This window comes from Armigeres subalbatus, chromosome 2 (assembly GCF_024139115.2).
Source record: "Armigeres subalbatus isolate Guangzhou_Male chromosome 2, GZ_Asu_2, whole genome shotgun sequence".
Classification (NCBI taxonomy): domain Eukaryota; kingdom Metazoa; phylum Arthropoda; class Insecta; order Diptera; family Culicidae; genus Armigeres; species Armigeres subalbatus.
The window spans coordinates 343,382,584-343,405,314 of record NC_085140.1 but is presented as its reverse complement, the minus strand read 5'-3'; the positions used below and the strand labels follow the sequence as shown (position 1 = coordinate 343,405,314).

General features: G+C 39.0%; 2 protein-coding genes across 3 annotated transcripts in view; one reads left to right on the top strand and one right to left on the bottom strand.

The window, feature by feature from the left end:
• Nucleotides 1-549: 549 nt before the first annotated feature.
• The window catches only part of LOC134212865 (uncharacterized), a 556,490-nt gene continuing 534,308 nt past the window's right edge, over nt 550-22,731 (top strand). The window contains exon 1 of one of the 2 annotated variants that reach the window (XM_062691118.1): nt 550-1,259. The gene's annotated coding sequence lies outside the window, so the exon portion shown is untranslated. The remainder of the gene's footprint in view (nt 1,260-22,731) is intronic. The other variant, XM_062691117.1, reaches the window with a different exon arrangement.
• Nucleotides 5,061-6,970, bottom strand: LOC134210018 (uncharacterized). Its single transcript, XM_062686044.1, has 2 exons — nt 5,786-6,970; nt 5,061-5,546 (listed from the first exon to the last, which is right to left on the bottom strand). Exons 1-2 carry the CDS (start codon nt 6,968-6,970, stop codon nt 5,061-5,063), a joined length of 1,671 nt encoding a protein of 556 aa, XP_062542028.1.

The following is a 22,731-nucleotide window of genomic DNA, read 5'->3' as shown; positions in this document are numbered from 1 at the left end:
TCGTATTCTATCGGAACTATCAAATCCATACTATCACATCTCATTCTATCATAGGCAATAACATGAAAATTATTCTTTTTCGTGTAGTGCTTTTGAGAACCTCTGGTTCCACGCCGCATGGCTCTTCAACGGACACCGTAACCAGCCATCGGGGCAGGAAGTTTCTCGGCCTGCCATGGGGGCCGAGTTTGTTGTTATGCGCAAATTGATGCGCGATGTCGTCGAAAGCGGAATCTACCCACGGCCCGCCGGTTCGTCGCACGTAACATCGAGTACTTCAAACAGCACATCTCCTTTCGGTGCACCGTGGCACACGCCGCACGTCGTCGTCGTCGTCGTCGGCTCTGTGACGTCGCGGCGTCAGAGAGAAAATAATAATCACAATTTTATGCTACGGAGACGATGTGACCGAACAACTGGGTGATGATGATGGCAGCAGCAGGTTGGTATACCTCGCGCGTGTACTCGAATTCCGGAACCGAGCCCGAGAGGGAGAAAGCACCAGTACTCAGCGGACAGGACGGTTCAGTTCGGTGTTGACTTCGGTATCGATCGGTTGGTTGGAAAATTCAGTGCCCGGTGGACAGTGTTGTTACGGATACACTTTTTTTTGCTTACAATTGGTGCGGTATCTTATGGGAAAATCATCAGAGATTGATCCCCAGGAGTAGTCCCCTCGCCCATCGTTTGGTTTTTAATTTTTGGTGGCTCCTTATGGGCGGAAACGGAGGTATTTGATTGGACCTGGATGCGTATCCGAAAGTGGACAGGACGCGACCATGTAGCAGTCATCGGGACAACGGATCCTTTTTGGTGCGTGAACTAGATTTTCCGTAGACAAGGAGGGTGGGGGAAAGCGGGCATGTGTTAAAGGAAAATTGGGAGGAAAACATTTCGTAATTGGATTTGAAAAGTGAATACTCGCCGTGAGCCGAAGGATGCGTGTGAGGAAAGTTTGAAAGTGGTACTGACACGTGTTTCTCGCAAATTTTCCGCATAAGTGCAAGAAGTTGTGCAAGCAGGTTGGTAGAAGTGATAATACATCAGTCATTACTCATCGCCACTGCTGGGGGCTGTCGTGCTTGAGAAAACAAAGTGGTCAAGCGAAAATTATGTAGCCCGCTGCTATTCGAGGGGCCGAAGAGAAAAGGATTACCAGTGGATTAAAACTGCCAATACCTTTGTACATTTGGATTATCTTCGCTGGGTGAACTTTTATTCCGTTAGGCACGCTAGCTACTAGCGAGGAAAACCTTAAGGTAAGCATTGGCGTAGCTGTGTTATTTATTCAATAGGGCTTTTAAGGAGCTGTTTGCAACCATGTCTCTAGCGTTTACCATTTTATTTCCAATAATGATTTTCAAAGCCCACATCAATTATCAGTGGTGGTACCTTTCTCGTGCATTAAAAAACTTAATCAGAAAAGCACACGAAAGAACCGAAACTGCACTTAAGGGCTATATTTTCTTCTATTTCACATTTAGAGCGGTAATGCCTCTTTTTGGAATTTTTAATTTTGGGTACCAAAATTACCCTTGTAAAAAAACAACTGATTTGGCAAACATCTTTTGACCAATCCGACTAATCTTCAATTGGGTATAATCATTCATCGTTGCTACACAGTCGTCGTACTCTATGGGTCCCCGGGCCATCATTATTGAGTGAAACTTTGAGTACGTGTATCTCTAGCACGTAGACTAATATAGAATTAACAACATGCAATACCTAAATATCAAAACACAAAAAAAAACTTTGTTGTGCAAGAAAGGCAAAAACAGCAGAAGAATATCAATTCTACTGATAGTTTGGTTTAGCATCAGTACCAAATTAATACCTAAATATACAAGAAAAGAGTATGCAAAAGCCGTCACTAGAAAGAAGGCTATAAATATTTTTTTCTAGAATTCATTGAAGTCCTTAAAAAGTCCTTGGAGAGCTAAGATAGTTCAGAATTCAAATTTGCTTTTCCAAAAGCTTTGATTTTTGAAGTTCTTGGAAAATTATTATCATAACTACAAATCACAAAGAGGAATCATCGAAGGCAACGATTCCTTAGAAGTTAATATTCTTATTAGAATACGTTGGAGATTAATATTAATCGGAAAATTCGTTATTCATTTTTGTAGAGCAACTTCAGATATTGTCATAATGTTTTGCATCCGCGACATTTACGTAGAGTTTGAATATATGAAGAAGGACCATTATGTAGTAGGTACCCTTATTCTCTCGAAAGTATATTACGAGGAAATTCAGAAGCATTGCCTGGGGGAATTCAGTAGAGGAGGAGGTTCGGTTGTGGGCACCCTTTTGAATTTTGTCCATAACTTTGGTTCTAGTTGGTATTATGTCTACATTTTTATACCAATAGAAAGCTAGACGTCCAACCTTACTGCTAGAGAAGAAATTGGTCATCGATTTACAACATTTTGTTGTCAATTTCGCAAATTTTGAATTTTTGGACATTTCAGTTTTATGGTTTGGTTGTGGGCACCCTTGAATATCCGGCTAATAATGAAGAATAACAAATAAAATCCACCCAGTTTAAAAAAAAGAGTATTTTAATAGTTTTAATTGTCATGAAACAATAAAAAACCTAGATTAATCCACCCAGCAGTGATTATGCCTTTCTCATGCATAGAAGAGGGTAACGAAAACCATCACTTAAGAAAGGTCAAAAATAGCACTTTAGGAAGTTGGATTTAACTTTGTCCATATTGCATTCATTTATATACATCGCAGGTAAAACATATTTCCTTTATAATATCGCGTTTTTCTTCTCAATGAGGGGTCCCTATGAAAATAAATGATAATTTGACAACAACTTCGGAAGGCAATGTCTAAAAGGTCTAATTTTAAATGGCAAACAATAAGACTGAATTCCCCATCGAATGCAACTTGTTGCGTGTAAATCGGTCAACGTTTAGTTCCAAAAAGCGCATATAAAATGGTTAGATGCGCCTAAAAAACAAATCTACGATCAAACTTATTATTACAATAAATTATGACTGAATAATTCGAAGAAAATGCATAAAAACAGCAAAAAATAAGTTTGTTGATATGTTTGTTGATAAACTTAGTGATATTGAACGATTTGTCAATAACCGAACCTATAAAGGTGCACAACCGATTTTAGCAGCGTTTCAGGAAAGTGATGAAGCAAATTTTCGAGCTGAAATTTTGATGGCAATCTTTATTGAACTACAAAATAGACTAAATTTACACCATTTTATGACACTTTGAGAAAGGTCGAGCAAAATTTTCGTGTTGATTTTTATGTAGAAAATAATTTATTTGTTCATAGTTCAAAGTAGAAGTGTCTATCTAGTTCGGTACTTTGCACAAAACATCGTGTTCCAAGAGCAAATGAATGACAGATGTCGGAATAACAGTATCTGCTTTCTGTCAAAAGATACGTGGCGGTGTCCCCAACCAAACCACCTCCCCTACAAAATCAAAAACAAAAATAGATGCGAATAGATTTCCCGATGAAATCAACGCATGAAAAAAGTTCCCACATCGCCGCCGTCGAGCTAAAAGACAAACGCCGACAATTTTTGGATCGACGCACACCTTTTAGTCTAATACAGATCATCAGGAAAATGATGAACATCTGCGATAAGGGGCTCGCGCATCCCAATATTGACGGGATTGCTGGCTTGGGTAATGTAATCATGTCATTCCTGAATCTCCGCTCAATTTTTTCAATGTTTGTACGATCTTTAAGAATAATAGAGTCTTGCACGATGCCGACTCTAAAGCGAGTTTTTTTACTTTCAACACAGAGATTGCATTCCGCCTTCGACGGAAAAGTTCGTCGGGATTGTAATCTGCCCTGGAAAAGATAGTCAGTCTAAAAAAGGCCCACATATTTTGATAGACTAGAAGCGTAAGCTGCAATCGAAGCGCTGGTTGAAGAAGGGTAGATTCAAATATAGTGTCCACTACTTTTTGAGATTTCTAGACCACCCTTCCCCTCTGTCACGCTTTTTTGTATACCCCCCCCCCTAAAACTAATTTGAATGACCCCAGGCCCAAAAACAAGGGAAAGACCTTGCAAACCCGATTTATGAATTCCTTTCAAACCCGGACCCGAATTAAACCCGCAAAGGATTTTTTTTTCCAACCCGAACCCGACCCGTACCCGATAAATTTTAACATTCGTAAACCTGTTCCCGTACCCGACCCGAACTCGAAATATTTTAAACTACTCGTTTTATGGTTCCGAAAACTTAGCAACCTTTGATAAAAATTTGAATTGGTTCCATATTTCACAGTTATCATTGCACGGTGTATTTGTCCGAGGAGGCTTATTTCCAAAAAATCAGTATCTCTAAAACACCCACTATACGAAAGTATAGGTTTTCCTCTTTCACGTAGGTGCATTTTTAAAATGTTCTGTCGGGGGTCATTTTTCCATACATTTTCAAGGGAGTTAAGTCGGCTATCATTTGAGATTTCTATGAGTTTTCACCAAAAATAGTGGAAAAAATAAATTTTGTTCTAGATCCCCCGATAGAACACTTTAGTTTACCCACGACATGAAAGAGGAGATCATATGCTTTCGCGTGGTGGGTGTTTCAGAGGTACTGATTTTTGAAAAATAATATTTCTCCATAGAGACACCGTGCATTGTGATCATTATATTTATTTTGATTAGAAAATTATTTTGAGCTTTTTAGTGGAATGTTTTCACCTGTCATAAGTCGAGTTTATACAATCCCATTGAATTCCACCACTTAATTGTATCTTGACAGATACGTATTTCGACCTCAACAGTAAGGCCGTCTTCAGTGTCTCGTACTTGACTCGACTACCTACTCGACTACCCGAAGTCGAGTCAAGTACGAGACACTGAAGACGGCCTTACTGTTGAGGTCGAAATACGTATCTGTCAAGATACAATTAAGTGGTGGAATTCAATGGGATTGTATAAACTCGTCTTATGACAGGTATATTTATTTGTTTACTATTTCCCTCCATCTCTCTCTCTTACTGCATATAAATTGAAAACAAAAAAACAACAAGACCACTGATTGTTGCTTTTTAACTTTCATGAAGAATTAAAGAGAATGGGATTTGTTTGTGCAAAACTTTACATTGTTAGGTGTTACGGGAGATTTTCGACGACGAATTTGCGGACACTGGATCCACTCGCACGGACACTGTCGCGGTACCGAGAAACGATCGTGAATACGACGGACCGACTTGCTGGAAGCCAAAAAATCTGGTGGCGATAATGCTGATCCATCCTTCTCTTCGTTGTCGGAATCGATTGGGAGCACCGCAATCTCCGTGACTGCCCGCTTGTATTCGCCAGCACACGTTTTAACCACCACAACGCGGACTCGGCCGTCTGACCCGGCTATGGTTTCTACGATGCGTCCGAGAGGCCATTGTAGTGAGGGGTAGTTGTCGAGTTTCAAAAGCACCAGTTGACCCTTTCGAACGTCCGCAGATGGGCGTCTCCACTTGCTACGCTGATGTAGCTGGCTTACATAGTCCCGTGACCAGCAGCGCCACAGATCTTGAACTGAGCGTTGCATGTCCTGCAAACGGGTGAGGCGATTAGGGGACAAATGAAGCAGGTCTGGCTCGGGGATTGAGACTAGAGGCTCCCCAATCAAAAAGTGCCCTGGTGTCAGAGCTGTTAGGTCATCTGGAGAATCAGAAAGAGGGACGAGAGGGCGAGAGTTCAGGACAGATTCGCTACGACCGTGAGAAGTTGATCCATTGAGAAAGCCTTTTGTCCCATGATACGGCGGAAGTGGTACTTAAATGATTTTACTCTGGCCTCCCAGATGCCACCAAAATGTGGCGAACGTTCCGGGATGAATCGGAACGTGATGCCATTTCCTGCACAGTACTCGCCCCATTCCGCGGACTTGAACTGCTGCTGGAATTCCTTCCGCAGCTTCCGCAACTCGCGATCCGCCCCGACGAATGCGGTTGCGTTATCGCAATGTATCTCGACAACCCGACCGCGACAGGCGATAAAGCGTTTGACGGCGTTGATAAACGCGGCGGTCGACAGATCAGCGACAATCTCGAGGTGCACGGCCTTTACCACCAAGCAGACGAATAACGCGACGTACACTTTAACCGACGAACCTCTCCCAATCAGTGGACGAACGAAAAACGGCCCACAATAATCCATCCCAGCATACGTAAAGGCTCGAGCTGGCTTGAGACGGACAGACGGAAGAGGTGCCATGATCTGGTTTGCTGGAGTAGGATTGCACCGAAAGCACGTGACGCATTTGCGTATAACCTTACGAGCCAAGTCTCTACCCCGGAGTGGCCAAAATCGTTGTCGAACTGTGGCGAGTAATAGAGAAGGACCACCATGGAGAGTCTGGAGATGAATGGACCGAACAATCAGCCAGCTCAACTTGTGATTTGCTGGGAGTAGCATTGGGTGACGAGTATCGAATGGTGCATCCAAGTTTTTCAGTCGCCCGTCAATACGAAGAAGTCCGAATTCGTCCATGAAAATGTTGAGATTCTTGAGTGGCGATTTCGATGCAATTCTGCCAGTAGTTTCCGTGGCATTACGGGTGTACTGTTGAACCTCCATTGGAAATTCTTGTTGCTGAGCCAGGCGAACCAGTGATTTTAACGCACATTCCATTTCCTTAGGCGCCAGAGCAGTGAGCAAACGCTGATTCCTCGGTAATTTGCAGTTGTTCTGAAGTCGGAAACAGTAAGCGACGAATCTTGTTAGCTTTGCTAATTCTGAGAATTCATTGAAAACAGTTGCGTTCTCTTCGACCGAATTTAGGGACACCAAAGGGCGCATCTCTTCTTCTAATTCCGACTTGGTCGGCATCGAAACCGCACACTTCGGCCACAATTCGACGGGGGAGGTAAGGTACGCTGGACCATGCCACCACAACTTGTCGTGCAGGATCTGACTGGCAAGCATTCCTCTGGAGATGCGGTCGGTAGGGTTCAGGTCGGTCGGCACGTGCATCCATTGCGATCCTTTCGATAGGCGCTGAACCTCTGCGATGCGGTTTGAGACAAATACTTTCCATGTATTCGATCTGGATTTGATTCAGTGTAGTGCGACAGTTGAGTCGGTCCAAAACATCACTGGCACTGCAAAGTTGAGGTTGCTTGTGAGGCTGTGGACCAGTTGACTCCCGAGGAGAGCTGCGCAAAGCTCCAAGCGTGGAATAGATAACCCTCGAAGAGGTGCTACTCGAGATTTTGACGTGAGTAGATGGGAATGTAGTTGACCTAACTCATCTGGTGACACCATGTAGATGCAGCAACCGTATCCCTTTTGCGAGGCATCGCAGAAACAATGGATCGTGCATTTTCGTTCAGTGTTCCAAAGAACCCTTCTGGGAACTTGCAGAGCTTGGAGTTGCCTTATGTCAGTTCGGTATTTCTTCCACCAAGTTGCTGACTCTTCCGCAATCTCAGAATCCCACGACAAGTTAGCTGCCCAGAGGTGTTGTATAAAAAAGAACTTATATAGCATTTTTTTTTGCATCTCCCTCTCTCTTCCCTACTTCCCTTCTTCTCATCAAGGGCAGGAAAGTGTGCATGGGAAGCTAACGTTAAATAATCACATGTTTATAAAAAATAAGTAAAATTTACCTAACTTTTGGTTAGTTTCTATTCAAAATAATGTGTATGTTATTTAATATTAAGTTAAAAAACTAATTTTGAGTACCCACACTAAATCTCCGATTTGAGTGAAAAGTGCTACTTACACGGCCGTGTAAAAAAAATCTCATACAAATTTTTTGCAAAGTTGCTCCATTTTCCATGATTTGTCGAGAAATCATAAAACTTTTTTACACGGATTTTCAAATTTTGAACTGAGAACTTTTTTTTGCACGGAACGCATCCCCCGTGTAAAAAAAAATCAGGTGTATCCCGAAAATACCTTTACTTCTTTCATCTATTTATATGAAACGTAAATTACCTTTGCTCATAAAATGATGCAAATAGCCAGAAGAAGAAACCGGTACGATGTTAAAAAGTCTCTTAAATTTTAGCTCAACATAATCTATTCTCTAGAGCTCGTCCTTCCAAATTTCCAGAGCTCGTCCTTCCAAAATTCGACAAAGATTTACTTAGACGTTTTGTTGGCATTGTTGGCATTTTCAGAGATTGATTTTCTCAGCCGAAGGCAAAATTCTTGGGAGCTTCACCTAGAATCTAACAACTTTTTGCATCCTAGGCCAGCCTAATGTAGTAGTTTAATGACAAGCCTTACGGAATCCAAAACAAAATGCACTCGTGTTTTCAAGAGCATCCCATTCAAAACGGAAGCCACGCACAATTGTCATTTTTATTATTCCAGCTTAGCTGTGTCTTAGCAGTTTAGAGAAAAAGTAGAAACATGGAAATTTGACATGGCATGATATAGAAAATGGGAATTAAAATGTCTCTAGAACGTTATAGAAATTTTTTTGTCAAACAATTTTTAACAATCCCAAGCATTAACTGCTTATTCGAAAAAAATATAAAAATCGAGATATCATGTCTATTTTGTGTGCTTTTAAAATTCTAACCCCGTAAACCAATTTTTTTTTGAGAAACGTCCTTAATTTTTGTTTTATAACAAAAATATACTTCATTTCCTATACCACACCGTGTGAAATTTCAATGATTCTACTTTTTCTCTTAAAATAATCTTTACTTTAAAATAATCTTGATTTCCTGAATAGATTTAATCTTGTAGTTTACCATCTGCCCATGATCGCATATCAGAGCCATTTGATGAAATAAAAATTGACGAGATTTTTGTAAATTGTAGATGTAGATATATTTATGACGAGCTCGGTGGTCTAATGGCTACATCTTCTAGCTTAAAAGCAGGTGGTCGTATGTTCAATTCCAGGCTCATCCCTTCCCTGCTTTGTATTTCTATTTTTTTGTGTTTCACGTTCATTCCTACTGTTATAACCTTCTTAACTAAAAATTCCAAAACCTCCCGAGGCACCTATGAGAGGTCGTAAAGAACACTCTCTGCATCTTTCTTCCTTCCTTATGCATTAAAAAAAAGTTACAAGTTACACGTTGTGCATTGGGGTCCATTGGGATCCAAGATTTCATCACGATCACAAAATCTCAAATCTCAACTGATTTGGATCTTTAGGCACCAAATGAAAACTGTAGGTTCCTAGAATAAGATCATGTGATTCATCCAAATTGACCTCTCTAGCCCCCGGGGAACCTGTACTAAAGAGGTACTGTTTGAGCTTCTCAATTTGGCACCTAATTTTCTAGTTTCGTTCTATGAAACATAAAATTGCTTGCAAATATGTGCTCTGATGATTCCAACTGCATTTGCTATTTTGTATGCGCCATTTCTTGGCAATTTCAACCATTGAGCGGTCATCGGAAAGCCCTCTGGAAGATCCAGACCATCCGTAAAAGTGGCCAATTCACTTTCAACATCCCAGAGCTTCGCGATTTTTTTCGTAACCATCCATTCTGGCAAATTGTGGTTGCAATCAATAGTGAATGTTTTCTGTGACAAATGCCTCAGAAACGGTCCTCTAGAAGATACGGAACATCCATTAAATGGCGAATTTCAAAAGTTCATCCCAGAGTTTCGGGATGAAGGAAAGAAGAATCCATCTTGACTAATTATGAGTGCGATGAAGGGAGGAATAATCCATCTTGACTAATTATGAGTGCAATAAATAGTGAATGTCTTCTGTGTCCCCCAAATGTTCCCGAAATGCCCTCCGGAAGACCCGGAAGCTTCGCGATGTTTATTTCTCAAATATTAAGAAGAACATCTGAACGGTTTTTGGACATTTTTTTTAAATATTAGACTCAACCTAACTTTAATATTAGACTTAGACCCAAGCAGCGGATTAAATATTTTTTATTTCTGAAACTAGCTTTATGTACCCGGCTTTGTTCGCTTTTGAAAGGTAAATTATGTAATTCAAATGTCTTATTGCGGCACTAAATGCACATAAGTAGATAGTTTGACGGAATGTTAGATCAATACAGGTAGATGCAACGCTTTGTATTTGGCCGAATGCCGCTTGACTTGATACTACAATAGGTTTAAAATTGCAACTCTCGGGCTGAATATTACATAGGCTCTTTTTTCACACTTAATTGTTTCTTCCAATTTCAGCTATACAAATCTCGGTTTAAATTCGTCTGCTGAAATATCAGATGATTAAACGTAAAGCTGAGATATCACCAGAAAGCCACAAACCGAGAGCTTGGCAAACGAATAATAAATGTCGAGCTAAATTGAGTATGTTCATTCCTCTCTAATGTATTCTTTATAGCTATCTTTTTAATTCATTCTTTCTAACTTCTCACTTTTTCTTCTTAATTATTATTTAATTCTTCCTTTTTTCTTCTATCTTCCCCCTTTCTCATTATTTTGTTTGTGTTTTTCTTCCTTTTTTTCTTCTTCTTTTTTCCTTTTTTCTCTTCCTTTTTCGGTTTTCTTTTTTCTTCTTTCTGTCACTTCCTTTTTCATTTCATTTTCCCTGCTTTCACTCTCTTCATCCTTTCTTCTTCCTTATTCTATCTCTCTTATTCATTCGCCCTTATTTCTTCTTCCTTCTTTTTCTATTCTATTTTCTTATTTTTCTTTATTCATCTTTCTTCTGGATTCAGCTTTTTTTCAGCTCTGCAAATCGCCTCATGCGTTCACTAAAACTAAACTTCTCGTTTCCTGCAAAACACTTCTCCCCCTTTTTCTTACCATACTCCTAATCGTCTCCTTAGAATAGTTAACATGTCACCCAAATTTGGTTCAAAATGGTTAAGAGGCTCCAAAGTTGTAATGGAATGTTTATTTTGTAATCAATACACCTCCCACAACACCTGCCTTCTTTTTTCTAATCATTCTCCCACCCATCGCCTCTCGTCTACTCAGGAAAAAGAATATGTGAACAAAATTTGGTTGAAATCGGACCAGGGGTCCAAAAGCTGTATTCAGTTGTTCGTTTTATAAACATTACCCCTCCCACAAACTCTCTTCCTTATTTTGTTACTCTTGTTCCCCTCAAACCCTTCTTCCTCCATAGTCTTCCCCACAGGATGAAGAATCCAAATTTGGTTGGAATCGGTTCAGGGGTTCAGAAGATACACCGAATCGTCCGCTTTCCAAACAATACGCCTACCTCCAGATCCTGCCCTTTTCCCTATTACCCGCTCATATAATCGTCTATCCCATGGTTTTCAGAAATCACTCTCAATAGATAACGAACAACGATAAAAGAGAGGCAAAAACTGTTCCGAATCATAACAAGCCATGATATTTTTTTTTTTGTTAAATATCTTGGCTGTGCATATGCACAGCATATGTTTCGAAACGGACAAATTGATATGAAATTTGCGAAAAAGAATCCACGTGTCTTGGAGGGACTCGAACCCTCAACCTCCTACTCTCTAGATAGGCGTGATAACCCCTACACAACTAGACCACTTAAAGGTCACGTTTGCGGAAAAGCCATCAGAATCCGAGTACCAACCTCCACCGCGGTTAGCTCTCTTTTTTGCAAATTGAATATCTTTCGTATGCTTGATTTGCCCAATCTCCACATGTGCTTTACTGTTGTATATCCACAGTCAAGCGAGTGCACATTGTTTATTAAACGAGAGGATCGCACTCCATGCCCCCAGTAACGGACTGGGCGGGACGGTATAGAATGCGAATTCAATCGCACTCTGCTGTGCCAAAGGCTTGCTTGGCTAAAGCATTTGATGAGTTTGATTGCCTTTACGTAAGCGGTCGCGTGTACTCAGACGACTAATGACGGTGAAAGACCGACACTTGATTACAATTAATTGCATATTATTCGGCAACTCGGCCGTACGAAAACCATTTTTTTGTTATTTATCTTGGCTGTGCATGGAGTAGAGTGGGGCATGGAGTGCGATCCTCTCGTTTAATAAACAATGTGCACTCGCTTGACTGTGGATATACAACAGTAAAGCACATGTGGAGATTGGGCAAATCAAGCATCCGAAAGATATTCAATTTGCAAAAAAGAGAGCTAACCGCGGTGGAGGTTGGTACTCGGATTCTGATGGTTTTTCATGGTTATGGTTATCACGCCTATCTAGAGAGTGGGAGGTTGAGGGTTCGAGTCCCTCCAAAACACGTGGATTCTTTTTCGCAAATTTCATATCAATTAGTCCATTTCGAAACATATGCTGTGCATATGCACAGCCAAGATATTTGGATAAATGGTTTTCGTACGGCAGAGTTGCCGAATAATATGCAATTAATTAAAGCCATGATAACAAATTTATCAAACTTGTATACAAGTGCGAAAAAACAGAATCGGATAGACAGCCCCACAGAAAAATGGTTATCGCTTTGTTTTCGCTCGTATCGTGTTGGTTACTGCACAGCTGTGTAGAACAAGTTTAAATGCATCATCAGAGCCAGTGCTCCCCACATTTGGAGCTTTCTAAAAGAAATTTATCATAGGGTATAACATCCCGAATCAGTTCTCTATCACAGCTTGCGAAAAAAGTTTCTCGCGGTATGCTACATATCGTATATGTATACAGAGATGATAAGTGAGAGACTTGTTCTTTCTCTTTAGGATTCAATCCCTGCCCAAGCAGCACAAGTCTAATGAAACTGGTTACAGCAACCTAATTGTGACTAAATCGGGTCTCACATAAGCTACTGTGATCTATGTACAACATGTGTGCTGCTCGGGTGGTCTCTCCATAATGAATATGTGTACAAAGTTTGGTTGAAATCGGTCATGGGAGTTGAAAGTTACACTGAATTGTTCGTTTTCTGAACAAAACCCCTCCTTTCACCGCCTCCTCTTTCTTATTACCCTCCCACACCCTTTGATATTCTTCCTTGAAGTTAAAGAATGTATGTACCAAATTTGGTAGAAATCGCTCAAGTGGTTCAGAAGTAGTTAGCGAACATACATACATACATAGATTGATTTTTATTTTATAGGGGAAGGTGGTCGGTTGTCGGCACCCCGTCGTAACAGAAAACATATGTGGTCATTCTGACATTTGCTATACGTGTGCTATGTAAGCACGATCTTGTTGTGTCCATTTCCGAAGCATATAGAAGTCTTTGTTTCGTTTTACAGAGAAAACACTTTTTTGTCAAGTGAAAACCCACTCCAAAGTTTTTTTGGTCATTTGCTTAGTGTTATAAACCGAAGTAAAACGATCGAAATGGTGAGCGCATTGCGTATTTACAAAGCAAATTTACTCTATTTTGTGATTTATAAATGAATAGCACGTAGCGGTCACAGTTTAACTATTATTTTCACTTTTCAAAAGGATTACTTATTTCGGTTGTCGGCACCCCGATGATTATCAAGGGAAATCATCAGTTTATTAGCTAATTTCAGACTATAAGCCAAGTTGTTAGCAAAACTATCAATTTTTAATATCTTGTTAATATGTGTATAATATATTTAAATGTAATAAATTGACACAATAAATGTTGATCTTTCCAGCCACAACGCTTCAACTTCATAGCTTTTCATATTGTTAATATTTTTTTTAAACAGATGAAATATAACAAATCTCTCCACCAGTTATTAGCTTATGCCTATTGGCTTCCATTGGTATGCAAATATCACCACATTGTGCAAATGGACGAGAGTTATGGACCAAAAACAAAAGGTTGCCGACAACCGAACACCTTCCCCTATATATAAAATAAAATAGATGTTAGATATAGATTAGTTTTTCTTCGCCCTGTCAATCGTTTATTATTATTCGTGATTGCAGCGTCGTACTCTAGATCGATTTCGGTTCGAGCTTAATGGTTTTCTTCAAAATTCATGAAAACGTAGTATTTTTACATTTCTCGCTTAACTTTTCAAAAGGTCCTAAGTAACATTTTTTTCATGAATTAATTTGAGTACTGCAATCAAAAGCTTTCATGTTTTTGTGTTGATTGCGCTATTCAAATTAAATCATGAAAAAAATGTTACTTAGGTCCTTTTGAAAAGTTAAGCGAGATTTATTCTACTTTCCCAACAAAATGTTATATCTTTTCACATAAGTATATAAACACAGCAGAGCCCAAAACGAATCGATTAGTGAGGAAAACTTGCAAATCGGTCCATCCGTTCTTGAGTTATATTGCCTCAAAGGAAATGTGAATTCATTTTTATCTATAGAAAAGAAGAAAATAGAGATAGAGACTGTAAAATTTGATTTTTTGGGTGAAGGATATGTTGTGTCTACTTCATATTGACCATTATTATTATTTTTATTGATTTAAAAAAAATCATATTAAATCAATTGAGTGTGCCTCCGAAAATTCCCAATCATTCTGCGGTTGGCGGGGGAATGCTCTTGCCACGCCAATGAAGGTGAGTGAAACCCAAAGGAAAACCAAAAGGTAAAACCGTAGTACAGACTAAACGACCACCGACTACCGACTGTCTGAATGAAGGGGCAGACGGCGAGTGCGTTGTTTATCGATTGTTTTCGTTTTTCTTTCCCCATGCTCTTGAGAGCACCATCGTCGTACTGGACTACATCCCCTTACCTCTAGAACACAGACAGAAGGTACACGGTTTGGTAACGTCCCAAGTAACAATTTCCATGCTTCTTGGATTTATCTAATTCTTATTGCGGACTTATGACAGCAATCACCAAGCTGATTGCTCAGTTTTATTGGCGCTCTTATTACTATCAATAAACCTCCCATAAATCTGCTGAAAAAAGCTTCAAACGTCAAATGCCTATTGACCATATGAACAGATCTATGGTAGTGATGAAGAGCGTAATAAATCCAATTTTCAATGCTCGAATAAAGCTACAATTTTTGGTCATAATGTGGTCAAATGAATTACCCCCATAAGAATGTTTGTATTGGGAAGAGTTTATGACGGTGTTTTATGAAAGCAAAAATTTTCTGATCAAATTCCATGATGGCCATATTGGAAAAAGAAAAACATTTCGCAGTCAGTGAAATATATCACTGAAATGCATGGTTTATCGAAATTTTTACCTCTTATCATACTTTTACCGATAAATAATTTTATTAATTAATAGTTTTGGCAAAAATACTAATCGATTTAGTGGACATCCTAGATGTTGTGGTAATCAATCTTTTCGATTTATTTCCCTGAACTACGTTATATGGCCGGCGCGTGGTGTTCAACCTTATTTTTTTCACAACATTTGACCATAAAATCGGAAGCGCACTTCTTTTCAATGGTACCGAATCAAAAAAAACAACCTGAAATAAAATATTATTTTGTTATCATCATCATAATTTTCATCAACAATCCATTTTGTTATTATTTTTCTGCAAAGATTTGTTTCTCTTTTTTTAAAGCAACATTTTGACAGCTGTCGCAGCCAAATTCCCTTTTTTGCGGGTGGTTTAAAAAGGGTTTCTAAATGCTCTTATAATAGGTTTATAGTGGTTATCTGGAGAGGGCCACTTGGCAATATCTTACTCTTATAGTGGTCATCAGAAGGTTGCCGTGTATTACTCGGTTTTATTGTTAGATCTTATAAATTGATCTTGAAAACCATTCTTAGAGCGGAATAAAACTTAAAATGTTACTTGGGGTTGTTGGTGCTGTTTGGAAAGCTGATTTCACTCTATCGGAATTCGATACAGTTCGGTGGAGCTGATGTACAAGATTTCTAGGTGTGTGGTTTTCGATTAGATGGAATGACTAGAAGTACCTTAAGTTAGCATTTGTTTATCTTTGATTATAATGGGTTCTATCGTTCTATCTACAGTTTCACTGTTCATAATGCTGCTATGTTTTCTCCCTTTTTTACATTACGTTGAATTTATCTTTGGATACGGTTTAATAAGATATTTTGCTGATAATCCTGGGCTATTGCATCATTTTGTTCACATGGTTTGTGAGCTCTACGTATTTGAACATTTGAACTAAGACACAATATAAAATTGTTGATGTTAAGATATTTGAACGAATATATCAATTGCATCCTATAGATGTTTTATTCATTTAGGTACATGAATACAGTGAAACGGATGAAAAGAACTATCAATCGATAACAGGCTTTTCATATTTAACTAAATAAAATGAAAATTCAACCGCAATAAACTTTGCAATGCTGCATCATGCAGTCACGATGCATATGACCTCCAATAGAAGCAAAGGCGTACATAATGGTATTCAACATATGAGCATTCCACTCTGCCGAGAACCGATTTTCATATCTATCTTCTATCTATCTATCTATCTTCTATCTATCTATCTATCTTCTATCTTCTATATATATAAAACTCAATGTTTGTATGTTTGTATGTATGTTTGTATGTATGTTCCAGCATAACTTCTGAACGCATTGGCCGATTTCAACCAAATTTGGAACACACATTCTTTATCTTAAGGAGACGACGATAGGGGGATTAGGAATGCTTTTTAGAAAAGTGGGAGGGTGTGGGGGGAGGGGTATTGCTAAGGTATCGATCAACTCAGTGTACCTTCTGAACCCCTTGGCCGATTCCAACCAAATTTGGAACACACAATCTTTATCTTAAGGAGACGACGATGGGGGTTAGGGATGCTGTTTGGAATAGGGGGAGGGTGTGGTGAGGAGGGCTATTGCTTAGTTATCAATCAGCTCACTGTACCTACTGAACCCCTTGGCCGATTTCAACCAAATTTGGAACACACATTTTTTATCTTAGGGAGACGATGATGGGGGGTCAGGAATGCTCTTTGGAAAAGGGGGAGGGTGTGGTGGGGAGGGGTATTGCTTAGTTATCAATCAACTCAGTGTTCCTTCTGAACCCCTTGGCCGATTTCAACCAAATTTGGAACACATATTCTTTATCCTAAGGAGACGACGATAGGGGGGTTAGGGATGCTCTTTGGATAAGAGGGAGGGTATAGGGGGAGGGGCATTGCTAAGGTATCGATCAACTCAGTGTACCTTCTGAACCCCTTGGCCGATTTCAACCAAATTTGGAACACACATTGTTTATCTTAAGGAAACGACGATGGGGGTTAGGGATGCTAAGTTAAGATTGGGGAGTTAAGATTGCTGTTTAGAAAAGGGAGGGGTATTGGCTTAGCTATTGATCAACTCAGTGTATCTTCTGAACCTATTGGCCGTTCTCAACCAAATTTGGAACACACATTCTTCATATTAAGGAGACGACGATAGTGTGGTTAGGGATGCTCTTTTAAGAGAGAGGGTATGGGGGAGAAGTATTGTTCAGCAATCGATCAACTCAATGTAAGTCTTGAATCTAATGACCAATTTGGACCAAATTTGTATCAAATATTTTATGTCCTAAGGAAACAATTTTAGTGGATGTGGGTAGGTTATTTTAAAAAGGGCAGGGTGTGAGAGAGGGGTATTGTTTAGTTATCGGTCAATTCAGCATAACTTTTGAACCCATTTACCGATGTCCACCACATTTGCAACCCATATTCTCAGTTTAAGGAAGACTATGTCAGACTGGGTGGGAGTGTCATAGCTGAATGAGAGAGAGGGTATATTTAGTAAACGAACTGTTTAGTATACCTTTTTACTGAATGGGTCAATTCACACAAAATTTGTAAACACGTAATCTCTGCCCAAAACTATTATAGAGAGGCTGGGAGACACTTTTGGAATGCGGGAGGTTATTAGGGTTGGGTATTGTTTAGAAAACGACTAAATTTAAAATCCCTCTCCGGTGTTGAACTTAGTCTGTAGATTAAAAAAACACCTTAACAAAGATTTAAAAAATAAAATAAATTAAAATCCCTCTTATTTAGTTCATTCGAGGTCTTTTGACATTGTACAATGCTCCGAAAACAAATTTCCTGAATTCCTCAAAAATAGCAAATCTTCGACAATAACATTTTCCCGGTAATAACATTTCCCCGAAAATGACTTCAACGAAAATTATATTTCCCAAAAATGACTCTTACCGATACACATATCCCAGAATATGACATTTCCCTGAAAATGACATATCCCTGAATGAAGCAGGCCATTAACATAACACTATTTGGCCTAAGGTCATTCGACATGAAGGGCATTTGGGATATTTATGAACAGCATAAGAAAAACCTTCCATAGAAAGCATGCTGGATATAGAACAATGGTAATTGTTACCCTTCATCGGAATCATGGTGAAAAGTGAAAAGCAATGATTCATTTGTTTCCTTCTGGATGGTGGATGTGATTGCTTCTTTAAAAATAGGCATTTGCCCGGAATAAGGCAATGGTGAGTGTGATCCCTTCTTCAAAAATGGGGGTTTGCCCGGAATAAAGCATCGGTGGATGTTTTTCCTTCTTTAGCAATTGACGTTTGCCCGGAATAAGGCTATTCAAACCAACGATCTCTTTTTCCAGATCAGTCAATGCTTCCAGAAGCCTTCTTTAAATCAAATGATGAAGTATCAATAAGTTAACACATTTACTCTGTTGACCAATTGGTTTTATCTTTTTTTGATTGTGAAAAAACTGAAAACCAAACTGGCAATTCCGAGCAAGGCCGGGTACATAAAGCTAGTCCAACATAAACACAAACTGAAACCGAAGATCGGCAACCGGATGTTTGGTCACGCAATTCCGAACCCATCAGCGTTCAGTGCCATATCGAACTGAACACCTCACCAAAGTTCTCAAAACTATTGGCAATCAGCTCTGTTGGGAGCAGATATCCCCACAATGGTGTTTATGTCTAAAAATGTGCCTGATTTACAGTTTGCGGTTTTATGGTTGCCTCTTCGGCTCACTTTACATCGTTCAATGCCTACCGCACGCCATGCATGCATGCACGTGGTCCGATTCCATGTGGTTCGCTCATCAAACGGGGTCGGTTGTGGCCAAAGTGAGGGTGGCATTGTTCTATTTTCGATAAACAACTGACGGCCGACCGGCGACGGGACAACCTGGATTTGCGTGGGAATAGATTTTGAATTTTTGCCGATGCGCAAGGTGTAGGAATACAAGTGCGAATTGACTTAGGGGCCAGGGGAGAGCATTGAAAGACTTCACTATTCCATTTACTCCCACTATATGGATTAACTTTGTATCAACAGATACGTATTTCGTTTTCTACTTGAAAACTTCTTCAGTGTTTTAGAACAGACCTATCTGAAAAGATTGACTCCCATTATGCTTCACTGATCATTCACAATTGAGATTATCTTCCTCTTATTCTTCTTATTGGCATTACATCTCTACTGGGACATTGTCGCATCACAACTAAGTTATAAATTAGTGGATAGAAAAATCTCTCTTCAAGGCCATTTAACTTGGATCAGTCTAATACACGTATATATTGTACATGAATGATTTTTCTTCTTCACAATACATAACACGCAGGAAAGTACGGCAAAACATTTCCTTTTGGCGCATCGAAGCATGAGAGGGGGCATTTTTTAGGCTTCTTTGACATTTTTTGGCAAAGTGTGCATTGTGTAAGTACAAAAAGCAGACTTGCTATCCCCTAAAACTTTTCCCTACCTAAATAGAATTGTTGGCATAATGTAACCAGCAATTAGAAATTGTGGAAGAAGTTAAAAGTGGTTAGAAACATTTGTTAAAGTAACAAAACCATTAGTAGTCTCGTCTGAATAGGCAGTAAGGATGTAAGATTTTTTGTCAGGAGTGAACAAAATCATTATTATGCAGAAATTTGTCGCTCTTATTTTATTTTTTTATTACCGTTTCATTCAATACAACCCGTAAACATAAAACTCATAGTGAAAATGTAAGTTTTTATCCTTTTAGAATAGATTGTTTATTGGTTTTGACTGTTAAAATTCCATAGAGATTCCATTAGGAATTCAAAATTATTTCCCGGATACTCCAAACAATTAGTACCTGTTGAAAATTCGAAGCATTCTCCGTGGAAATTCCTAAGAGTTTCCAGTGGAATCTCCGTAAAATTTCTCAAAGAAATCCACAGAAATCTTTCGCGAAAACTCAGCGCACTTCCCGTAGAAGGTCATTGGAATTTGTAGTGGAAGTTTAAAGGATTTTCTCATGGCAATTATGAAGAATTTAACATGGATGTTTTGAAGAAATTACAGTAAATAAAAATAAGCATTTCCAATGGCAATTCTGTAAAGTTTTCAGTGGAAATTAAGACTAGTTAGTTTCTCATCAAAATTCAAAATGTTCCATGGAAATTAAAAGAGAATTGTAATTCAGAAGAATTTCCTGTAAAAATTTTAAAGAACTCACCGTTATATTTTTTTTATGTCTTTATTAGCGAGACTTTCAGCCCAAGGCTGGCTCGTCTCGTGCTAATTATTTAAATAATTTCAACTAGACATTTCTCAGAATTTCTTTTGGAAATTCCGAAGAATTTTCAGTGGGAATTCCCTCATATTTTAAGTGGGACTTCTCTCAAGTTTTAGAATAATTTCGGAATCTGATATGTCTATGATTTTTGTGGAATTAAACTGTGGAACGCGTACGCTAAGGTCACTCGAAAAATGATACACATAAAATGAAACAATGTATAATTTTCGATGGTAGTTTGATGAAGAGGTGAATGGTTATTGGTTTCATCCCCACAAACCTTACATCCGACCATGAACAATCTCTTAATGAGACATTGTTTGCCAACGACCAGCAAATTAACAACATGTTAAACATTAATCGTTAGAAACGCTTATAAATTGCTTGGTACACTCAATATTTTTTTTTACACGGTTTTCTTTAATTTCCCAGTTAACCTGATTTTTAACAGCTTTTTAAATATCACTTGAATTTCCTTTGATTTTTTGTGATTTTTTTCATGGGGTTACTGATAGTTTCATCAACGCTAAAGGTCGTAATCAACAAAAACCCACCCGTGTAAAAAAAGAACCGGGTGTAATGAAGCTATCAATCATACCGCCAACCAAAGACCGTGAGGCTGTGCTAAGGCAGTTTTTGAAAATAATTTGGATTGAAGAAAATGGAAATTAAAAACTTTTTTTTCGGGACCACCCTATCTAAATTTAGTAATTTTGTCATAAATCATTACTTATGAGATAAAATAAATGTTTTTAGAGCAAAATTGCTTAGAATTAAGTTCTCTACAACTTTGTAGAATAGTATGACCCCATAGCTCTAAAGATTAAAAAAATAAATTTCACAAAATTTGTAATTCGAAATTCGACGAATTCGACCATTTGCGTTGGCGACGGTAGCGGATCAAAAGATGGTTTACTGACATTACCACTTGTCAAATAACTGCAGTATTTAGGGTTACTACTTCTGTACTTCATTTCATAGTTCCGATATTCATCCCACGAAAAACAAAGCACTATGAAGGTATTTAATTCGTTTAATATTTTTGTGATTTTTTTAGCAGTGAGCACGCATTTAGCACAAAGAAACGATGAAATTGTTGCCGTATTTCCCAATGGAGGTAATAAACTATAGAGGAAGATTGTCGATACTTCTTTTGCCGGCGAGGATAGAGTGCTGAATTCAGTACGTTTTGACAATTGTGTAGTGTACACAACATGTTTGCGAACGAGAACAAATAGAACCGCTGCTATAATCTTCATCTATGGTTTATTACCTCTATTGTCTATATGCCACCTCTCTGTCTACAGACGAAGAGGTGCTCATGCAAATATTTTCGCGCGAAATGTGTTAGATTCGGCAGCGATTCACCTGGATCTTACTGTACTGAAGGCCAGTTTCATCGAAAGTTATTCTGAAAGTAGTTAAAACAAACATCATTTCTTCTATCAGTTTTATTTTAGTTATACAGGGGTTGGATCAACTTTGATATAATGATCAGAACAGGCGAAACTTTTTAAAATTCAAATTACAATATCTCTGTAAAATTTCAACCGATTTCTTTGGTTCTGCCAGGTTTCGACAGAATAATTCACCTTGTTTTAAACAACTGGCTTAAACTCATGTGGAGATATTGAAATATTGAAAAAAAATAGCTGTAACCAGTTCCAGTTTGCTCAGGACTGGTTTCACGGATTTCACGGAAACGGCCATATTTCATGTGTTCGTCGACCAATCTGTGACATCAATATCTCAATCAACTCAAGAAAAACTCTTGCATACGCCCTCATACAGTCCGGAATATCTCCCGTATTCAGCAGTCTGAACATGAATTTGATCTAGTTGTCCAAAAAAAGATGAATTTCCCCGTCGAAACCTGGCAGAATTCCTTCTTCCTTCTTCCGTCTTGCTTTTTTCTTCTTGCTTATTCCTCCTTTTTCTTTTTTTCTTCTTCCATTATACTTCTTACTCACATCGCACTACTCACTTCTCACTCCCCAGTACTCATTCGGCCTAATGGCCATTCGGCCTAATGACCGTTCGGCCTAATGACCATTGGGCCAAATGACCATTCGGCCAAATGACCTTCGGCCTCATGACCATTCGGCCTAACGGCCTTCGGCCTAATGACCCAGCATCTAACAAATCGACCGTTAAACTAATGGGCGATGCAAAAGCAATCCTGTTATGTCTGTTTGTCTGTGTTAATGCTATGTTGTTCAATCGATCGTTGCAGAAAAATATTTTTCCATGGCATGGAAACCAGCCTCTGTTGTGTTAATTCACAAATTTGATAATTTGAACCGAGCGTTCCATAGCCGTGCGGTAAGATGCGCGGCTACAAAGCAAGGTCATGCTGAGAGTGGCTGGGCTCGATTCCCGGTTCAGTCAAGGAAATTGTCGGGTTGGCGGTTGTCTCGACTTCCCTGGGCATAATAGTGTTAGCCTCATGACGTATGTTCGAATGCAGAAAATGGTTACTTGGCTTGGAAACCAAGGCGGAAATGTCCCAGTGGGGGATCGAGGGAGCGAGGCGGAAAT

Bases quoted from the DNA above. Each gene is read 5' to 3' on its own strand.
- LOC134210018 (XM_062686044.1), bottom strand. From the start codon at position 6,970: ATGCACGTGCCGACCGACCTGAACCCTACCGACCGCATCTCCAGAGGA. The intron at 5,547-5,785 runs GTAAAATCATTT...ACCCGTTTGCAG, and splicing joins GTGGCATCTGGGAGGCCAGA to GACATGCAACGCTCAGTTCA.